Below are 15319 nucleotides of genomic sequence, written 5' to 3'. Positions count from 1 at the left end.
AACCTTTGTTCCTCCGTCTCGGGGTCATTAGGAGACGAAACTTTTTCTTTCTGTCGTGACTTTACTGCTACCTGTTTTCGGGCGGTCGCAGACGAGTGGCGTTTCTCTGAAATGGGGGTAGCGGTATTAATAGAGAGAGAGAAGCACAGCAAACTGGGTTGCATAAGGTTAAAAACTCAATCGGCTGATTAACAAGAAGTTGGTGGCTGTCGACGCTCGTCGCCAGCCAAGACCTCCTCGATCCTCTCCTGGGAAGGGGGAGTTGTGACGTGACGTTTTTGAGATGTCCGTCACAAGGGCCGAATGGACCGATCGGGGGCGGTTTTTCGGGGGCCTGCGTCCTCCCAATTTAGGGAGAGAGCGGCCCAATCGTCAGATCGACGGGATCTGACTTTTGTTGGTAATAGTTATCGAAAATGTAAGCTCGAGATGAGCCCGCGAGTTGGTTGTCGGCACGAGGTCGAGCGGCGAGATCCCATCCGGCGGAAGAAGAGGAAGAGAGAAGAGCGACAGCCGAGAGCGGGAGTCCAGGATACCCAGGAATTTATCGCGCCGGCGTGTCTCCTGCAGGACTCTCGCTCGGCACTGTTCGGCGAGCTTTAAGGAAGGACGCAGGTCATTAATGTTATTTTCGCGTCTGTAATTATTACATGTTGTAAAGTATCGGGATTTTCACGCTCGCGCGATCGATATTCCGGATCGCGCAAAATATTGCGTAGCACGACTCGTACACCACAGTCGTTATCGATAGTTCCCGTATTATTTCTGGGTATTGTTAGCATTTATCTTGTACACGCTATGCGTAATTAGAGTGAGGAGAAAGCATAATTCTCCGATATCGGGCAGAGTTTCTGTCGGGTGTTTGTGATCCCGTTATTAATTTTCGCGAGTCATCCGAGTAATATATGTGGCGTATTTCAAGCAAAGGTCGTCGTTATTATTATCGAGGCACATTCCAGCACCACGAGCTGTGTTAAAAGACCGATTCGAGTCGTATCACCGGGAAATTTATGTTGCATTGAAGCGGATTCCCGGGCGTGCGTAAAGTAGTTACCGGCGCATTCGAGAGATTTCTTTAGTTGTCGCGGCCGGAATGAGTCACGTACGGCGGAAATCCCCGCGGCCGAAAAGTCGAGAGTAAAGTACGTAAGAGGCCTGGTAATTCGATACTGTTGCGCACAGTCATGTCGAGCTCCGCGGAAATAATATATCTTATTTGCCTGTAAAATAACTACTGTCATCAAAGACTATTATTTAGGCGAACTGCTCTATACTCTTGTTTCTTTTTAATATATTATTGTTATCTCTATTTTAACTATCGAATACTCGTTATTGTTACCGTGTTCTCGACTCTCACGATTTCTCCCGTCTCCCCCAAACCTCCTCCTTTACCATTTCGAGTATACTGAGTAGCCGCGGAATTTTGCCGTCGCGCTAATTATCGGTCTCGCAATTGTCTTTCGGTGTTGCGTTTATCGTGAATGGTGCGGCCTGCTGTACTTGGCGCCCAACTCGGTTTATTTTGAAATACAGGGAATTTTTGTGGATCGCGAGATCGATATTCGAAGTACGCGCCGAAGGTGTACCATGGGCATCGAAGAACCGCCCGCCGAATAAATAATTATTATATACGTTATTTCTTATGTTAATTTCCGCCACCCGCGATCCAGATACGCGAATTACAAGTCGACAATTACACATCCGGACAGACCGTTAGCCACCGCCATTAACGCGCCCACGCGCCATTATTACGGGCACGATAAGTCCCGCGCCGAGGGCCGACCTGCACCCTACCGCGACACCGATCGACATCCAAAATCGATACCCGCGTCGAAGGACCGCCCACCGCCCACCGACGCGGCCGCAAAGGACCACCCGACCGCTAACGGCTCCTGCCGGATTTACGCCGCGCGATCAAGAATCGATACTCGTACGCATCGCCGAACTCGCGAATCGCGCTGCGCGCAATCGCGGTGCATTGCATGCACCCTCCGGCATTGCATACTCGCACACCGACAGTATACATTGTACACTCGCTCACATACATCATACGTACTCGCACCTATAATTTATACGTGCTCGCACACATACATTATACGTACTCGCACATCTATATTATACGCACTCGTCACTACCACTCGTCTCGCTCGCACATACACACACGCACCTCGTACACCTATACATACACTCACGCTGTACCAACACACATTTACATGCAATAAAGTACATTTCTACCAAACATCAAATCGCATTCGTGTCTCAATACCACTTTCACGAACCCAGGATCCCGACCGAGTTATCCGTCGCCCGCCTCGCGAAAGCGGCTTGTTACATTCATATATAACAACATATATAACATATATAACAAAAGCAGAACTATCTTTTCTGATATAAAAAAAAAATTATATATATAAAGAAATATTACCCGATCATCTGAAAAAAAGGAAGGAACAATGAGCTAGAAAATATATCACAGAAGAATTATATTATCGACTCCAGCAGCCAATAAGCGATCACTATGCTACATTTAGTGATAAACTATCCAATTTTGAGCAAATGAAGCTTATTATTCTGCAGACAAATACGGTATTTCAACCAACAGCTAATAAAAAAAAACAAGGGGGTTTTGGTGGTCGCCTTCTCTTTCCTCCTTCTTAATAAGCAAAATCAAGATGCACAAAACCACATGCAACTTACGATACTTTAGTTATCCGCGAAAGAAAGGAATCCATTTCCTTTTTTTTGCAAATGTTGGGTTTTTCCCCAACATTTGTCTAATGACAATGATAACCAGAGGAAAAAATGGGAAGAAGAAAGAAAAGAATATTCTATCTCTTTCACGGGGCAATAAAACCTCCAGCTGCTGGTGAGACAAACGAATCGCTCAGTAAACAGACCAACGTAAAAGATGAAACCATGCCGGTTCCCTCAAAATAATATAAAATTTTCTAACAAAATACCCAACAAACACAGCTGCATCAATAACAATATAAAAATGTCTAACAAAATACTCAACAAACAGCTGCATCTATAATAATAAAAATTTTTCAACAAATATTCAATAAACACAGCTGCACCAATAGCAATAAAAATTATCATAGGAAAATAGAACTTTTTTCTAATCTGAACACGTGCAAGGAATCTTCGAACGAATATCGAACTCACCAATGGACGATCACCACGGGTAAAACGTGAAAAGTAGGAGAAACATCCCGCCTAACGAAGACACTGGCACATTTTTAATTTGCTAAGATTGGAAAATACCCACTTCTGCGCAAATTTGATTCGTCAAAGTTTTGGAAGATTTCCACTCTTAAAATTAGAATACGCTCAAAAAGAAAATTATAAAAAGAGAACTCGCGAACACATCATTTCTCTTATTTCTGCAATCCTCCATCCGAGTGCATTTATTATTCTGCAACTTCCAATCCGAGTACTCTCGTTGTGGTTCGTGACTCGCGAGTTAGTTGTGAAAATCAGTGTTTTCCATCAGCGGGATCTTTCAACTATCATCAACCACAACCAACCAGCCGAAGCAGCGCCTAAAGTCGCCAACCTCATATTTCCCACTAGAAAACACCGATTAAAACTAAGTCGCTACCAACCAATTTTTCTTCACGCGAATTTCAATTAGAAATTATTACCTTATCATTTTCTATAGTGAAAAGGATCACCTTGCGTGTTTCGATCAAGCGACTTCATTCGCGAACTAAGCACATACACAGAGTTTATCGCAGGACTCGGAGAGCATTGGCTCGAGCTGATCCACAAACAATTAAGATAGCTAATCAATATATCGCTAAGATCAATTATAATTTAGCCAAAGCAAATAGAATCGTTAGAATAATTAATAACATTAACGATCACAATTGCAAGTCTACACACACTTACACACATTCTAAAGACTTAATTACTCCAAGTTTGCCTCCCCATTTTTCTCCAAGCTACTCCCCAATATATTCCCCCGAACTCTTCTCCTGAACCGCCTTCCTCCCCGAGATCATTCTCGTCATTATCTACAGTCCTCTTGAATAATTCACTCCCTTCTTCCCCGCAGTTTTTGGAATCAAACGATTTCGAAAAGGCTATAGAGGAGTTCTGCAATGAACTATCCGACTTAGAACCCGCTTCATCCTATCAGGATTAAATTAAACCGATATATCCCCCTTCATTCTCTTTCTCCATGATTCCATATTTCCTTTCTCACTCACACACGCACACAGGTTTTTTTTTTTTTATTAATTAAATCTTCATATTGTATCAACCAGTCAGAACCTAAATATTAACAATAGAATCTTTCCCTTGCATTCTGACTGATGTCCTCCGTATTAATGTAACACCCGCGAACTAACACACACACACACATTCACACATACTCAGAAGAAAACGAATATTATATTTTTATTTTTTTTATATTATCATGTATACCTATCATTAATTTTAAAATGAATAAATTTATATTTGTTAATTAAAAATCAAAATAAATCATTATTAACCCCCACTCAGTCCTAGTAGAAAGATCGCATTTGGTCCCATCCCGCGTAAAAGAGATTAAATTCTCTGGCCGAAAAGGGACCGCCGAGCGAATTTCCGAAAACAGTTTAATAGCGACTCAGTCGTTTACTTGTTTTTCGGACCTGTCAGTTCGTTCGACCCGATTCCAAACGCCACGAGGCGTTTGACTTCGGGATAATAAAAGATAGTTGTTGCGCCTTTTCGTCGACTCATTCTTCCCCGAGTCTGGACGTAACAATTATATTACAACTAAAAAAATATATATAAGCATTATATGAGATAATATATGTTAAAAAACGCGAGAGCATGTGTATAAATAAATTACGTTTATGCAGTAAGTAATTTGAAACTAGGGCTTCATACATTTAATTCCCTTACTCTATCTGTGTGTGCATCTATATATTCTAACACGTATCTTTTTAACCTTTCAACTTGAGCTTATTGCATTACGCATTCGTTCGTTACGCACAGAATTAATTAATTATTAATAATTGCAATCGCGTAACATTAGAGGATATTTCTTTTGATAATATAACAACAAACCAATACAGTGCGATGTTATAGTTTCAAAAAACAACTAAAAATTAAATTTTTGTTCAAAAATAAAGAAAAAAATGCGATACATATTCCATTTCCGATTTTAAAGATATATTGAATTTGAAAGAAATGTAAAAAACGAAAAGAATATCGCAAACATAGTATAACATAAAGTTTCTCTCAGAACGAGTTAATTTCGCACGCGTGACAGATTATCAAATCAAAATACAAGAATGCAATTATGGATCACTTTTATTAGATATTATGAACGAAAACAAGATAAGTGACATCCCAAAAAATTTTTATTTAGCATCAATAATTAAAAAGTTATTAACGAATAAAAAATCTGTTTGAATATTCTTTCTCTCTCTGTAATGAATTTTAAACAAAATAATAGATGAGATCTATAAATATATGGTTTGACGTCGGTTTGCGATTATCCATGCAAATATATGTCTGTCCAACATCCGATGTTTTCAACACGAAATGAAAAGTTTAACGTTATACAATTTCATATGCGTTTCCAACTTTCCGCGTGAGAAAGTCTATTCCATATTATATGGTTGTTCAAAAATTTTTTTTTTTCTACTATTTAACTTTAAACTGAACTGGAAAATATTTGACAATGTAGGACTACCTCATTTTCGCGTGAAAAATTGGGAATGTGTAGTTATGAATCTCGTTTAGCAATTTTTATTTTTTTATTCACTGAAGATTACTCAGGCAAACTTTTGTTTGTTAATGAATAATGAGACTGACAGCTAAAAATTTTTGAAGATTATTCAGGGTCGTAACCTTGATGACATGTATCATATGCCTGAAGTCTTCTAAATTTGACTTATGTGCAAATATTCACCATAATTTATTACGATAATATTTATTGCATAGAAAAATAGAAAAAGTTAAATTTATAAATAGAAAAAAGAAATATTCTGACATGCTATTACTGAAATTGTGTTTGCTTGTATCTTAATTTTATTTAATAAAATTCACTAAAAGAAGAAAGAATTCATATTAAAAAACGACAAATTTGCAGAAGTAATTTTTTTCGCGTGTGATTATGTGGTTTGATTTGAAGCAAGGATAAAAAATTTTAAACACAGCGTTATATGTATAGACGTTGCTTTATTCTCATTGCATATCTGTATGTCGCATAATACTTAATAATACACTGCTCAAAAAAATTATGGCATAGAAAATATTTGCCGAAAATTGATCAACTTTGACTGCCGATCACTTCGCGAAAAATTATCGTAGACGAATGATTTTTTTTCAAAATGAAGCTTGACATCTCTACTTTAAGAATGTACCTCCATTTTTTGCATGCGATGCACCCCTACCCCTATAACCGCTGAAATCTGAGGGCATGTTTGGCATACTGAAAATTGCAAAGTTTGACGGAATGCACGGACGTGAAAAAATTTTTTTCGTGGACGCCGTTTACATCGTCATAAAGTTCAAATCTTCCACTTTAATTTGAAAAAAAGCGAAGTCGCTACGATTTTTTTTCGCAAAGTTACAGCCCTTCAAAATTACCGTTGACTTTTGGGTCAAGTACCGGCCGGCGGGTTTAATGACTGGAAGCCATAATGGAGCCATGGCAAAAGTGTTTGTGGACACACACGCGTGCGCGCGTGCACGTTTTTCAGCTCCTGGCTCGTGTTTTGATCAGTCATTAAACCCGCCGGCCGGTACTTGGCCCAAAGGCCAAAAACAACTTTGAAGGGCTGTAACTTCGCGAAAAAAAATCGTAGCGACTTCGCTTTTTTTTCAAATTAAAGTGGAAGATTTAAACTTTATGACGATGCAAGCGATGCCCATGAAAAAAATGTTTTCACGTCCGTGCATTCCGTTAAACTTTGCAATTTTCAGTATGCCAAACATGCCCTCAGATTTCAAGGGTTACAGAGGTAGGGGTGCATCGCATGCAAAAAATGGAGGTACATTCTTAAAGTAGAGACTTCAAACTTCATTTTGAAAAAAAAATCATTCGTCTACGATAATTCGAAGTGATCGGCAGTCAAAATTGGCCAATTTTCGGCAAATATTTTTTATGCCATAATTTTTTTGACCAGTGTAGTTTGTAATATATTACATTGTCTGTATGTAATAATATACCTACATGGAATATATTGTGCATAATATGGTGATAAATAATTTATATCTATGCGAAAAGACAATAATGCATTTGATGACATTGTTTTTATTCAAAGATTTTCGATGCATTGTACATATCGAAGGAAATATGTATCAAATGTTTTTGGCAAAATATCAAAAATAATTCGATGTAAATGGACGATATAAGCGGGGGATCGATTTAAATAGAAACAATTATTAATTAAAAATTTATTGCGTGCGCGCTTAATTTGTACTTTTTCAACATAAAATATGCAGTCAATAATAACACATTTTTTGAAGTAGATTCTATTCAGTTCAATCAGCACTTCAATTGTACGTATTAATGTTAAAATTTATCGGATACTGCACAAATAATGAATATTTAATGAATATTATATAATATTTGCTGGGATATAATAATAAGTAGAATTATAACACAAGCGGTTTATTTCATTTGGCGTCTGGAACGGAAGAGAAATTACATGGGTAGAGTACAGGCAGCCTCGACCGTAAAAGAAAGAAATACATTAGCAATCAGTGAGCGCAAAGCTTTAAATGAAATAATAAACGTACCAAATAACCAAGAATTATAATTTTGTTTTACTTAAAGAATAATCTGCGCCAACAATATCACTATATGATATGCTTTAAAAGCATATCCACTTATATATCATCCATAGAATACCAATAGCAATGATAGTTTTAAATGTTGCGACGAATAGATTCATTCTAAAATAGACACATTTATTACATTTAATAAATTAATACATCTTACAAGTGAACAATTAATACATTTAACATATAAACAATAACAATGTTCCGTTTATATTTTATGCTTACCTTTTACAATGTGCTTTGGCTGCATCTAATCGATTCATGTCTTCGCGGAGAAGATATTTTTTGATACCTATTGCTCCAATCCTTCAAACAATAAAATAAATATTAAATAGTTTAAAATTAGGATAAAGTTCCGAAAAGTACTCACCCCCGATTTTTTTGAAACTCAGTATTCTTATCTATTTTGATGCGCTAATTACGAATATCATAGTGAAAATTGGCGACTATTTGATTTTCATGGTGAAAATCATGAAAAACCCATAAAAATTATCGCCCCCCTGCGGGGGGCTCCACTACCAAAGAACTAGACAAATAGGTTTGCGTGGAATCTCGCTTTGCGTGGAAAGTTGCAAACCCATGTGGAATCGTATATGTACTGCAAAGTACATGCTTAGATGGGAGGACAGGTATAAGATTTAGAGTTCATCGTTTTTGTCGAAAACTATCACTCGTACGGTAAAAATGAATAGGATATAAAATATTTATCTCTGTGAGATCTAAAACTTTTGTCTAAAACATTTATCATGATTTTCCGTATTTACTGAGATAAGCGTAAAAAACTATAATTTTTATGGGTTTTTCATAGTTTTTACCATGAAAATCAAATAGTCGCCAATTTTCACTATGATATTCGTAATCAGCGCATCAAAATATACGTAAGAATACTGAGTTTCAAAAAAATCGGGGGTGAGTACTTTTCGGAACTACACCCTAAAATTATTTTTATTGTAAACATTAGAGGAAAGACATTAAAACCGACTAATATTGTAAATCAGTATACCATTATCTTTCAGCAATTAAAAGCTGTATCTTCATTATCTATGAATATGAGTATTTTTAACTATATTTTTGTGCTTTCATTAGATATGAAAGCCCAAAAACAATATGCTTGGATCGATTTTAGGTTCTTTCCTTTATTGAAAGTCAAGCTATATATTCATATATATAGCTACCTAATATACTCTTTTATATCTACATCAGAAAGATCGATCGAGAACATTTCTCGATTACCAGATGGAATTAGTGACATTAGATCTTGACTATGTGTGTTATCAAATTTCCATTCGTTGCACGAAAAATGTCGCAGAACACGGTTGGCAACATACATTTTCCTCTGCAGTCTTAATATCCTTTATTGCATATTATATATTTACATTAGACGATTTATATTCTCAATAGTACAGCTTTAGTTATTATTGAATTTGGAGGTGATTGAATGCAAAACCACCGCAAGTGTAAAGAAATGTGCAAAAATTTAATTTGTTTAGTACTTACATAGGTTGACGTCCCGAACATTTTAAAACTGAATCTATTATTATAGCTGGTATAATATGCCACAATATTGTCAATACATAATGCGTATTTAAACTTTCGGTAAATAATGTACTAGGCATCCACAAAACACCTTCGAATGGTATCTTTTTCGAGATGTTAGTTGCTATGTTGCAGAAATCTCGAAATGATATACATTTTTCATCAGGGAAAGTACAGTTTACGACAAAACATGTGGATTTTGGTGTGAAACTAACAGTAGATAATATTGTAAATTAATTAACGCAGTATAGATTAATAAGATTTTATAAAAGTATAGATTTATAAGATTTTATGAAAATTGCATTAAGTTTCAGAAATATCTTATTGTTAGACAAATATCAAATTGCGAGAATGTCATAAGATATATTATTACAAACTGGTAAAAAATTTATTTTAACATATTATAACGAATTAAGCATTAAGAATGTTGATGTATAAAAAAAATGTTTAATTATATCAAACACTTTACAGTTCAATGTTATCCGAAAGAAAATTATATATAAATTCAATCAAGAATAAATATGTGACTTTTTAACTCTCTAAACTTTAATGGAAAAAAAATAGAACTAATTGAATAATGATAGCATAACGTAAATTCAGTTTCAAATTAAAATAATTCCCATTTGTATCTTAATGCAGCTAGAGATGCAATCTATTAATATATAAATTGATGATCATACGTTGTCAATCCAAGCTTCCAAATTACGAGGATTATAGTGTTGATGACAGTATCTACTGGTATGTCGTTTTGCTGTGTATAATTATTGGCATATGCTACTCGCAATATTCCTTTTCCGCCAGCAGTTATCAGTCCCATTGGACCATTAAAATTATCTATCCATCCTGGGATTGGATCCCTCAGCGACCATGTCACTAACAAACGTAATATATATTTTTGAACTATTATTATATTAGATTATTCTAATGTAAGAGATCTTCTTGTACATTACTAACTATCTTTCCTCTTGTACATTACTAATGAAAATGGAAAAAGCAGAGGAATTATAAACCTTAAAATTTAACATCAATTTTTGCTTTAATTTAGTTTTTTATTAGATAAGCAAATCTAAATATGTAAATCTATTGTTATATCTATAATAACCAAATAAACTATTTTTCAAGTAATGTTATAATAATTAAATAAGTTGTTTTACGTTTAAATAATATTTATATAATTAACTATTATATATACAAATGCAGCAAAAAGAGAGAAGCGTTAACTAGGGTTGGAAAAGTTACTTTATAAAAGCAACTCGTTATCGTTACCGTTCTTTTTTCTAAAAAGTAACTCGTTATCGTTACTTGTTATCAATTTTATAAAGTAACTCATTACCGTTACCGTTATTCAAAAAGTAACGAGTCATTACAATTTCCGTTATTTTTTTTATATACAATACAACTATAGTAATACATACAATACTTTACATACAATTTTGTTTAATACAGGATCAAATTAAACACTAAAAATTCACACTAAAAATTTTTGAACATTATTTTATATGTGCTACTCGCCTTACAAAGTAGAAAGAAACAAAGATACTAAAAAGAGCTTTCATGTAATACTGTATTCCAACGAGTATTGGAATACTCGTATCATTACGTTCCTTTGTATGAAAATTATACCGAGTAAATTCGAAAAAAGTAATGGTAAAAGTAACTGTTAAATTCGTTACTCGTTACCGAAAAATGTAACGAAGTTACTTTTTCCGTTACAAACAAAATTTGTAGCGCCGTTACCGTTACAGTTACCGAAAAAAAGTAATTGTAACAGTAACGGAGTTACAAGTAATGCGTTACTTCCCAATCCTGGCGTTAACATAAATGTGATATTAAGTATTTGTAAAATTTAAAATCTGGATGCATATATTTTTTCCGCGCTTTTTCTATTTGTTTATTTCATTCATGTCTGTGTGCGTGTATATGTGTTTATGCATATACAGGATGTCTTACAACCTCCGTACAATACTTTAATAGTGTATTCTAGAGATAAAATAAAGTCAAAAATTCTAATATAAAAATTTTAAGGCTGCAAGAGTTTTTGAGTTATAAGCGATCAAAGTTTGCCAATGATATCGCGTGTACTCCGTCCAAAGAGAGAATAACATCGGGTCGGACGAAAACTCGTCCGTTTCGCGCAGGTCTCCATCCACAGAAACCGTATCTACGTCTTAGAACATATATAAATGGAAGGGGAATGCCTTTGTTTCCCGATAGAAAAACATGTCGGAAGGAAGTAAGAAAGAAAATCATAGTTGCCTCTCTCTTATGAGTTACTCTGCTCAAAAGTGCGCATGCGCGGCCATGTGTGTGTACACAAAAGTATGTATACTACAGACACGATGCTTGTATGTGTAGTTACTCACAAGAGAGAGGCAAATACGATTCTTTCCTCACTTCCTTCCGACACTTTTCAGCCTGCTATTCCCCTTCCATTTATATATGTTCTAAGATCTACGTATACGGTACTGAATATGTCACCATGTTCTTCCCACTTTGCCCGCCTATTCGCGGACCGATGTTATTCTTTCTTTGGACGGAGTATAGAACTCGCGCGCTCAGATCCGTAACTACACATACACGCGTACCGATCTGTCATCTGTTATTGATTTTACAAATCAGGTAATATTGATTTTTATTGCACAGTTGATTTTATTGTTTCTTATGTGTATGAATACCATGTATGGCGATCAGCTGATATTAACGAACGATAAATGTTGTACGTAAAATATTTAATTTTTTCTTAAATAATAATTTGAATGATTGATTAATTATTATATTTAAATAGAAATATAAACTTAATATTATATTTTCACAAATTTAAGAAACGAAGTTTATTTTTGTTTTGATCGCGCGGAGAAGTTTTGTGGAAATAAATTTATTTATTTTATCTGTCAGCAATAACAGATGACAGATCAATACATGTGTAAATGTAGTTACGAGCCTGAGGGCGCAAATTCTACGCAATATTATTGGCAAACTTTGATCACTTATAACTCAAAAACTATTGTAGCCTCGATATTTTTGTATTAAAATTTTTTACTCTATTTTACCTCTAGAATATGCTACTAAAATATTGTACGGAGGTTGTAAGATACCCTGTATATGTATATGTATGCATTGTATATACTTATATACATATAGTATACATACACAGGGTGTCCCAGATCATTGGGGACAATACTCGTATATCAGATAGAGCGGACCAAACTGAGTTGAAAAGTCCTCTATCATATTTTTTTATAACGCTTAATAAAGGAGTTATTATTGAATAAAGTCTGGTCAATCAGCGCCAACCTTTAGCCGGGCGCACATCGGTGAGCCGTGCGACGTGAAGTGTGTGCTGCCGCATACTACCAGGCGCGCAGCTCACCGACGTGCGCCCGGCTAAAGATCGGCGCTGATTGGCCAGATTTTACTCAATAATAACTCCTTTATTAAGCATTATAAAAAGATATGATAGAGGACTTTTCGACTCAGTTTGTTCTGCTCTATCTGCACACGAGTATTGTCCCCAATGATCTGGGACACCCTGTATATATACTATATTTAATAAAATATATACCAATACAAATATTATATTTTAAGACTTTTGGTATAAAATAAAAAGTGGGGCAAATTTTCAACTTGTTTAAACAGCATTAGAGAAAGAAAGAAAAATTTATGTCTTGTTCCTCTATCTCATTCTAATATTCAGGACAAAACCTACGTACCCACGGATGGTCTCACAATTGCACAAGGCAAGGATGAAGAGTATTCCTGTATTACACCCTCCGCTAAGTTTTTCGAGAATATATATGTGTTGGGAATATTATCCAAGAATCTATATATAATTTTAAATAAATATGGCTAATAAATCAAAAACTCGAAAATTATTGTAACAGTATAATATGAATAGAAAAGAATAATTCCTTTTTCTTATTAACACATATTTAAAATTTACATACGTATGACATATTAGATTTATGTTTCACACTCACTTAGCTGTAAAAACATTTAAAGTATGCTCATCCAATGATTCGGCCACTTTGATCATTTTCCGCCAATCGGCTATAGGTGGATACACTTTTTCTTCTATAAACGGATGATCCAAATGTGTATATGCTGTGCCAACACATACTAGGGCCTTTAACAGGTAAATACAATTAATATTGAAATTGTGCCTTGTTCAAAATACTATAAGTAAGGAGTTTATAGCAAAAAAATGAGGCATGTTTATAATTAAAAAATTAGTACGGCTCTTATGTAGAAAAACATCTGTTTAAAATACCTCGAATATACATAACCTTGAAAGATATATGTACGTTATGAAAAAATTTCTAAAAATAATTTTATAATGATAACATTAGTATATTGCATAAAACTCTATGTAAGATCATTTACATAATAAAATACAATAAAATAATTTATCATGAATATGCAAATGCAGAATCAATATATGTTGACTTACTACTATATTCTTCATACTTTCGGCTAAGATACATATATCTCTCGTTGATCTGGTATTAGTAAAAATGGCGTACTTTAAGCTGTCGTTAAATTTCACGCTTGCCGCGTTATGAATTATTATAGTGACTCTTTCAATCAACATTTGTCTATTGACAGCCGACAAACCCAAATTTTCTTGACTGGTATCACCAGAAACTGGAATTAATTTCTTAAAATTTGAAGGTTGCTCTTTTCGTAATTTATCGTATAACTAAAATAAAAAAATATTATATAGTATTTATAAGAAAGTTTGCCATAATGTTTAGATATTCTTACATAAAAATTAATTTTTTATTAAAATAACATTAGAATAAAAATTATTCAGAAATTCTTTTTATATATTAATATGTTATAACAATTTTTAAAGAAATATTGAGTGGCTGAATTTGAGCGCTGTAAAAAATATTCATTTCTATATCTAACTTACCGGTAAGTTTAACATTTTTTCGAGTCTTTCGTTAAAGCTCAGTCCTTTTTTCGGACGCATTAATATAAATATTTCTCGAATATCCGGACAAGATCTCAGTATCTTCTCGATGAACACTTTGCCTAAAAATCCTGTCGCGCCTGTCAAAAATATACTTTGTCCAATGTAAAATGCCGGAATCGATTTGGTTGGATTAATTGTATTCTTATCCATCGTTATTAAAATAAAGCAAACCAAACAATATTATGAACAAAACAACAACAAAACTGAACTTAAAAAAGTTGTTGTCTTTTTCAAGTCGATATCGTTACTGTACAAATGTCAGACTTTAAATTATAAATAGTAAGGCTAAGCATGTGAATGGAATTATACGTATCAATAAACAGGAAACGCTGCAGGTTAAAGCTGCAAAAAACAAACTTATACAATGCATACAGTTATATATCTTTATCAATAGTGGAGTGAATAATGGCATAACATTATAATATGCAATTCATTCGGCATTCAATGTGTAATTTATTTAAATTATACAAAGCATTGGATAATTTATTGTATAAGTATTGTATAAACAATTATGCAGAATTATAATTTTATTATACCATCCTCTTCAGTAAAAGTGATAAGCGTAAGTATGGGTTTTAATAATATTAATAATAATATTAATAATAATAGATAATTTAAATCATGGCAAAAGAAATATTGTATAATCTTGTACAGCGATTATATAATCGTAAAGCGTTGAATTTTCAATTTTCAACAGTTTATTCATTTCGGAAAAATGAGCAGTTAATAAGTAGTTCTAATTTCTCCTTTCATGTACTGCAATTATTCAGCTCTAACGTAGGCTGTAAATAATAATATTGTATAAATAATAATAAAATAGTAATATGCAATCAAAATTGGAATAGTAATGTGAAAGTTTGTACTGTATTTTCGCGTTCTGGAGATATTACATGTGCCTTGTATATTTTTATCAATTAATTACTTTTTCTGTACTTTTTAACTATATAAGTCAGATTATTTCATCTTTTAATTATTAGCGATAAGTTGTAATCGGAAATTACTACTTTAATTTGTTTGTGTAAA

At 34.1% G+C, this 15319-nt stretch overlaps 1 protein-coding gene across 2 annotated transcripts; it reads right to left on the bottom strand.

The window, feature by feature from the left end:
• Positions 1-7272: 7272 nt before the first annotated feature.
• On the bottom strand, positions 7273-14571 carry LOC115246335 (fatty acyl-CoA reductase 1-like). Of its 2 annotated transcripts, XR_003885653.1 has the most exons (10): positions 14234-14571; positions 13769-14017; positions 13299-13444; positions 13032-13141; positions 10002-10194; positions 9283-9531; positions 8961-9137; positions 8011-8091; positions 7744-7899; positions 7273-7631 (listed from the first exon to the last, which is right to left on the bottom strand). XR_003885653.1 is itself a non-coding variant. In XM_029825077.1 (9 exons), the coding sequence occupies exons 1-9, from the start codon at positions 14444-14446 to the stop codon at positions 7818-7820; spliced, it is 1500 nt and encodes a 499-aa protein (XP_029680937.1). In that variant the 5' UTR covers positions 14447-14571; the 3' UTR covers positions 7599-7817. The 2 variants fall into 2 exon arrangements, 1 of the variants encoding a protein (XP_029680937.1); XM_029825077.1 differs by having other exon boundaries at positions 7599-7899.
• Positions 14572-15319: the final 748 nt, after the last annotated feature.

The sequence above is a fragment of the Formica exsecta genome, unplaced genomic scaffold (assembly GCF_003651465.1).
Source record: "Formica exsecta isolate Colony F162 unplaced genomic scaffold, ASM365146v1 scaffold148, whole genome shotgun sequence".
In the NCBI taxonomy this organism is placed as follows: Eukaryota; Metazoa; Arthropoda; class Insecta; order Hymenoptera; family Formicidae; genus Formica; species Formica exsecta.
This window is presented reverse-complemented; position numbering and strand designations above follow the sequence as displayed.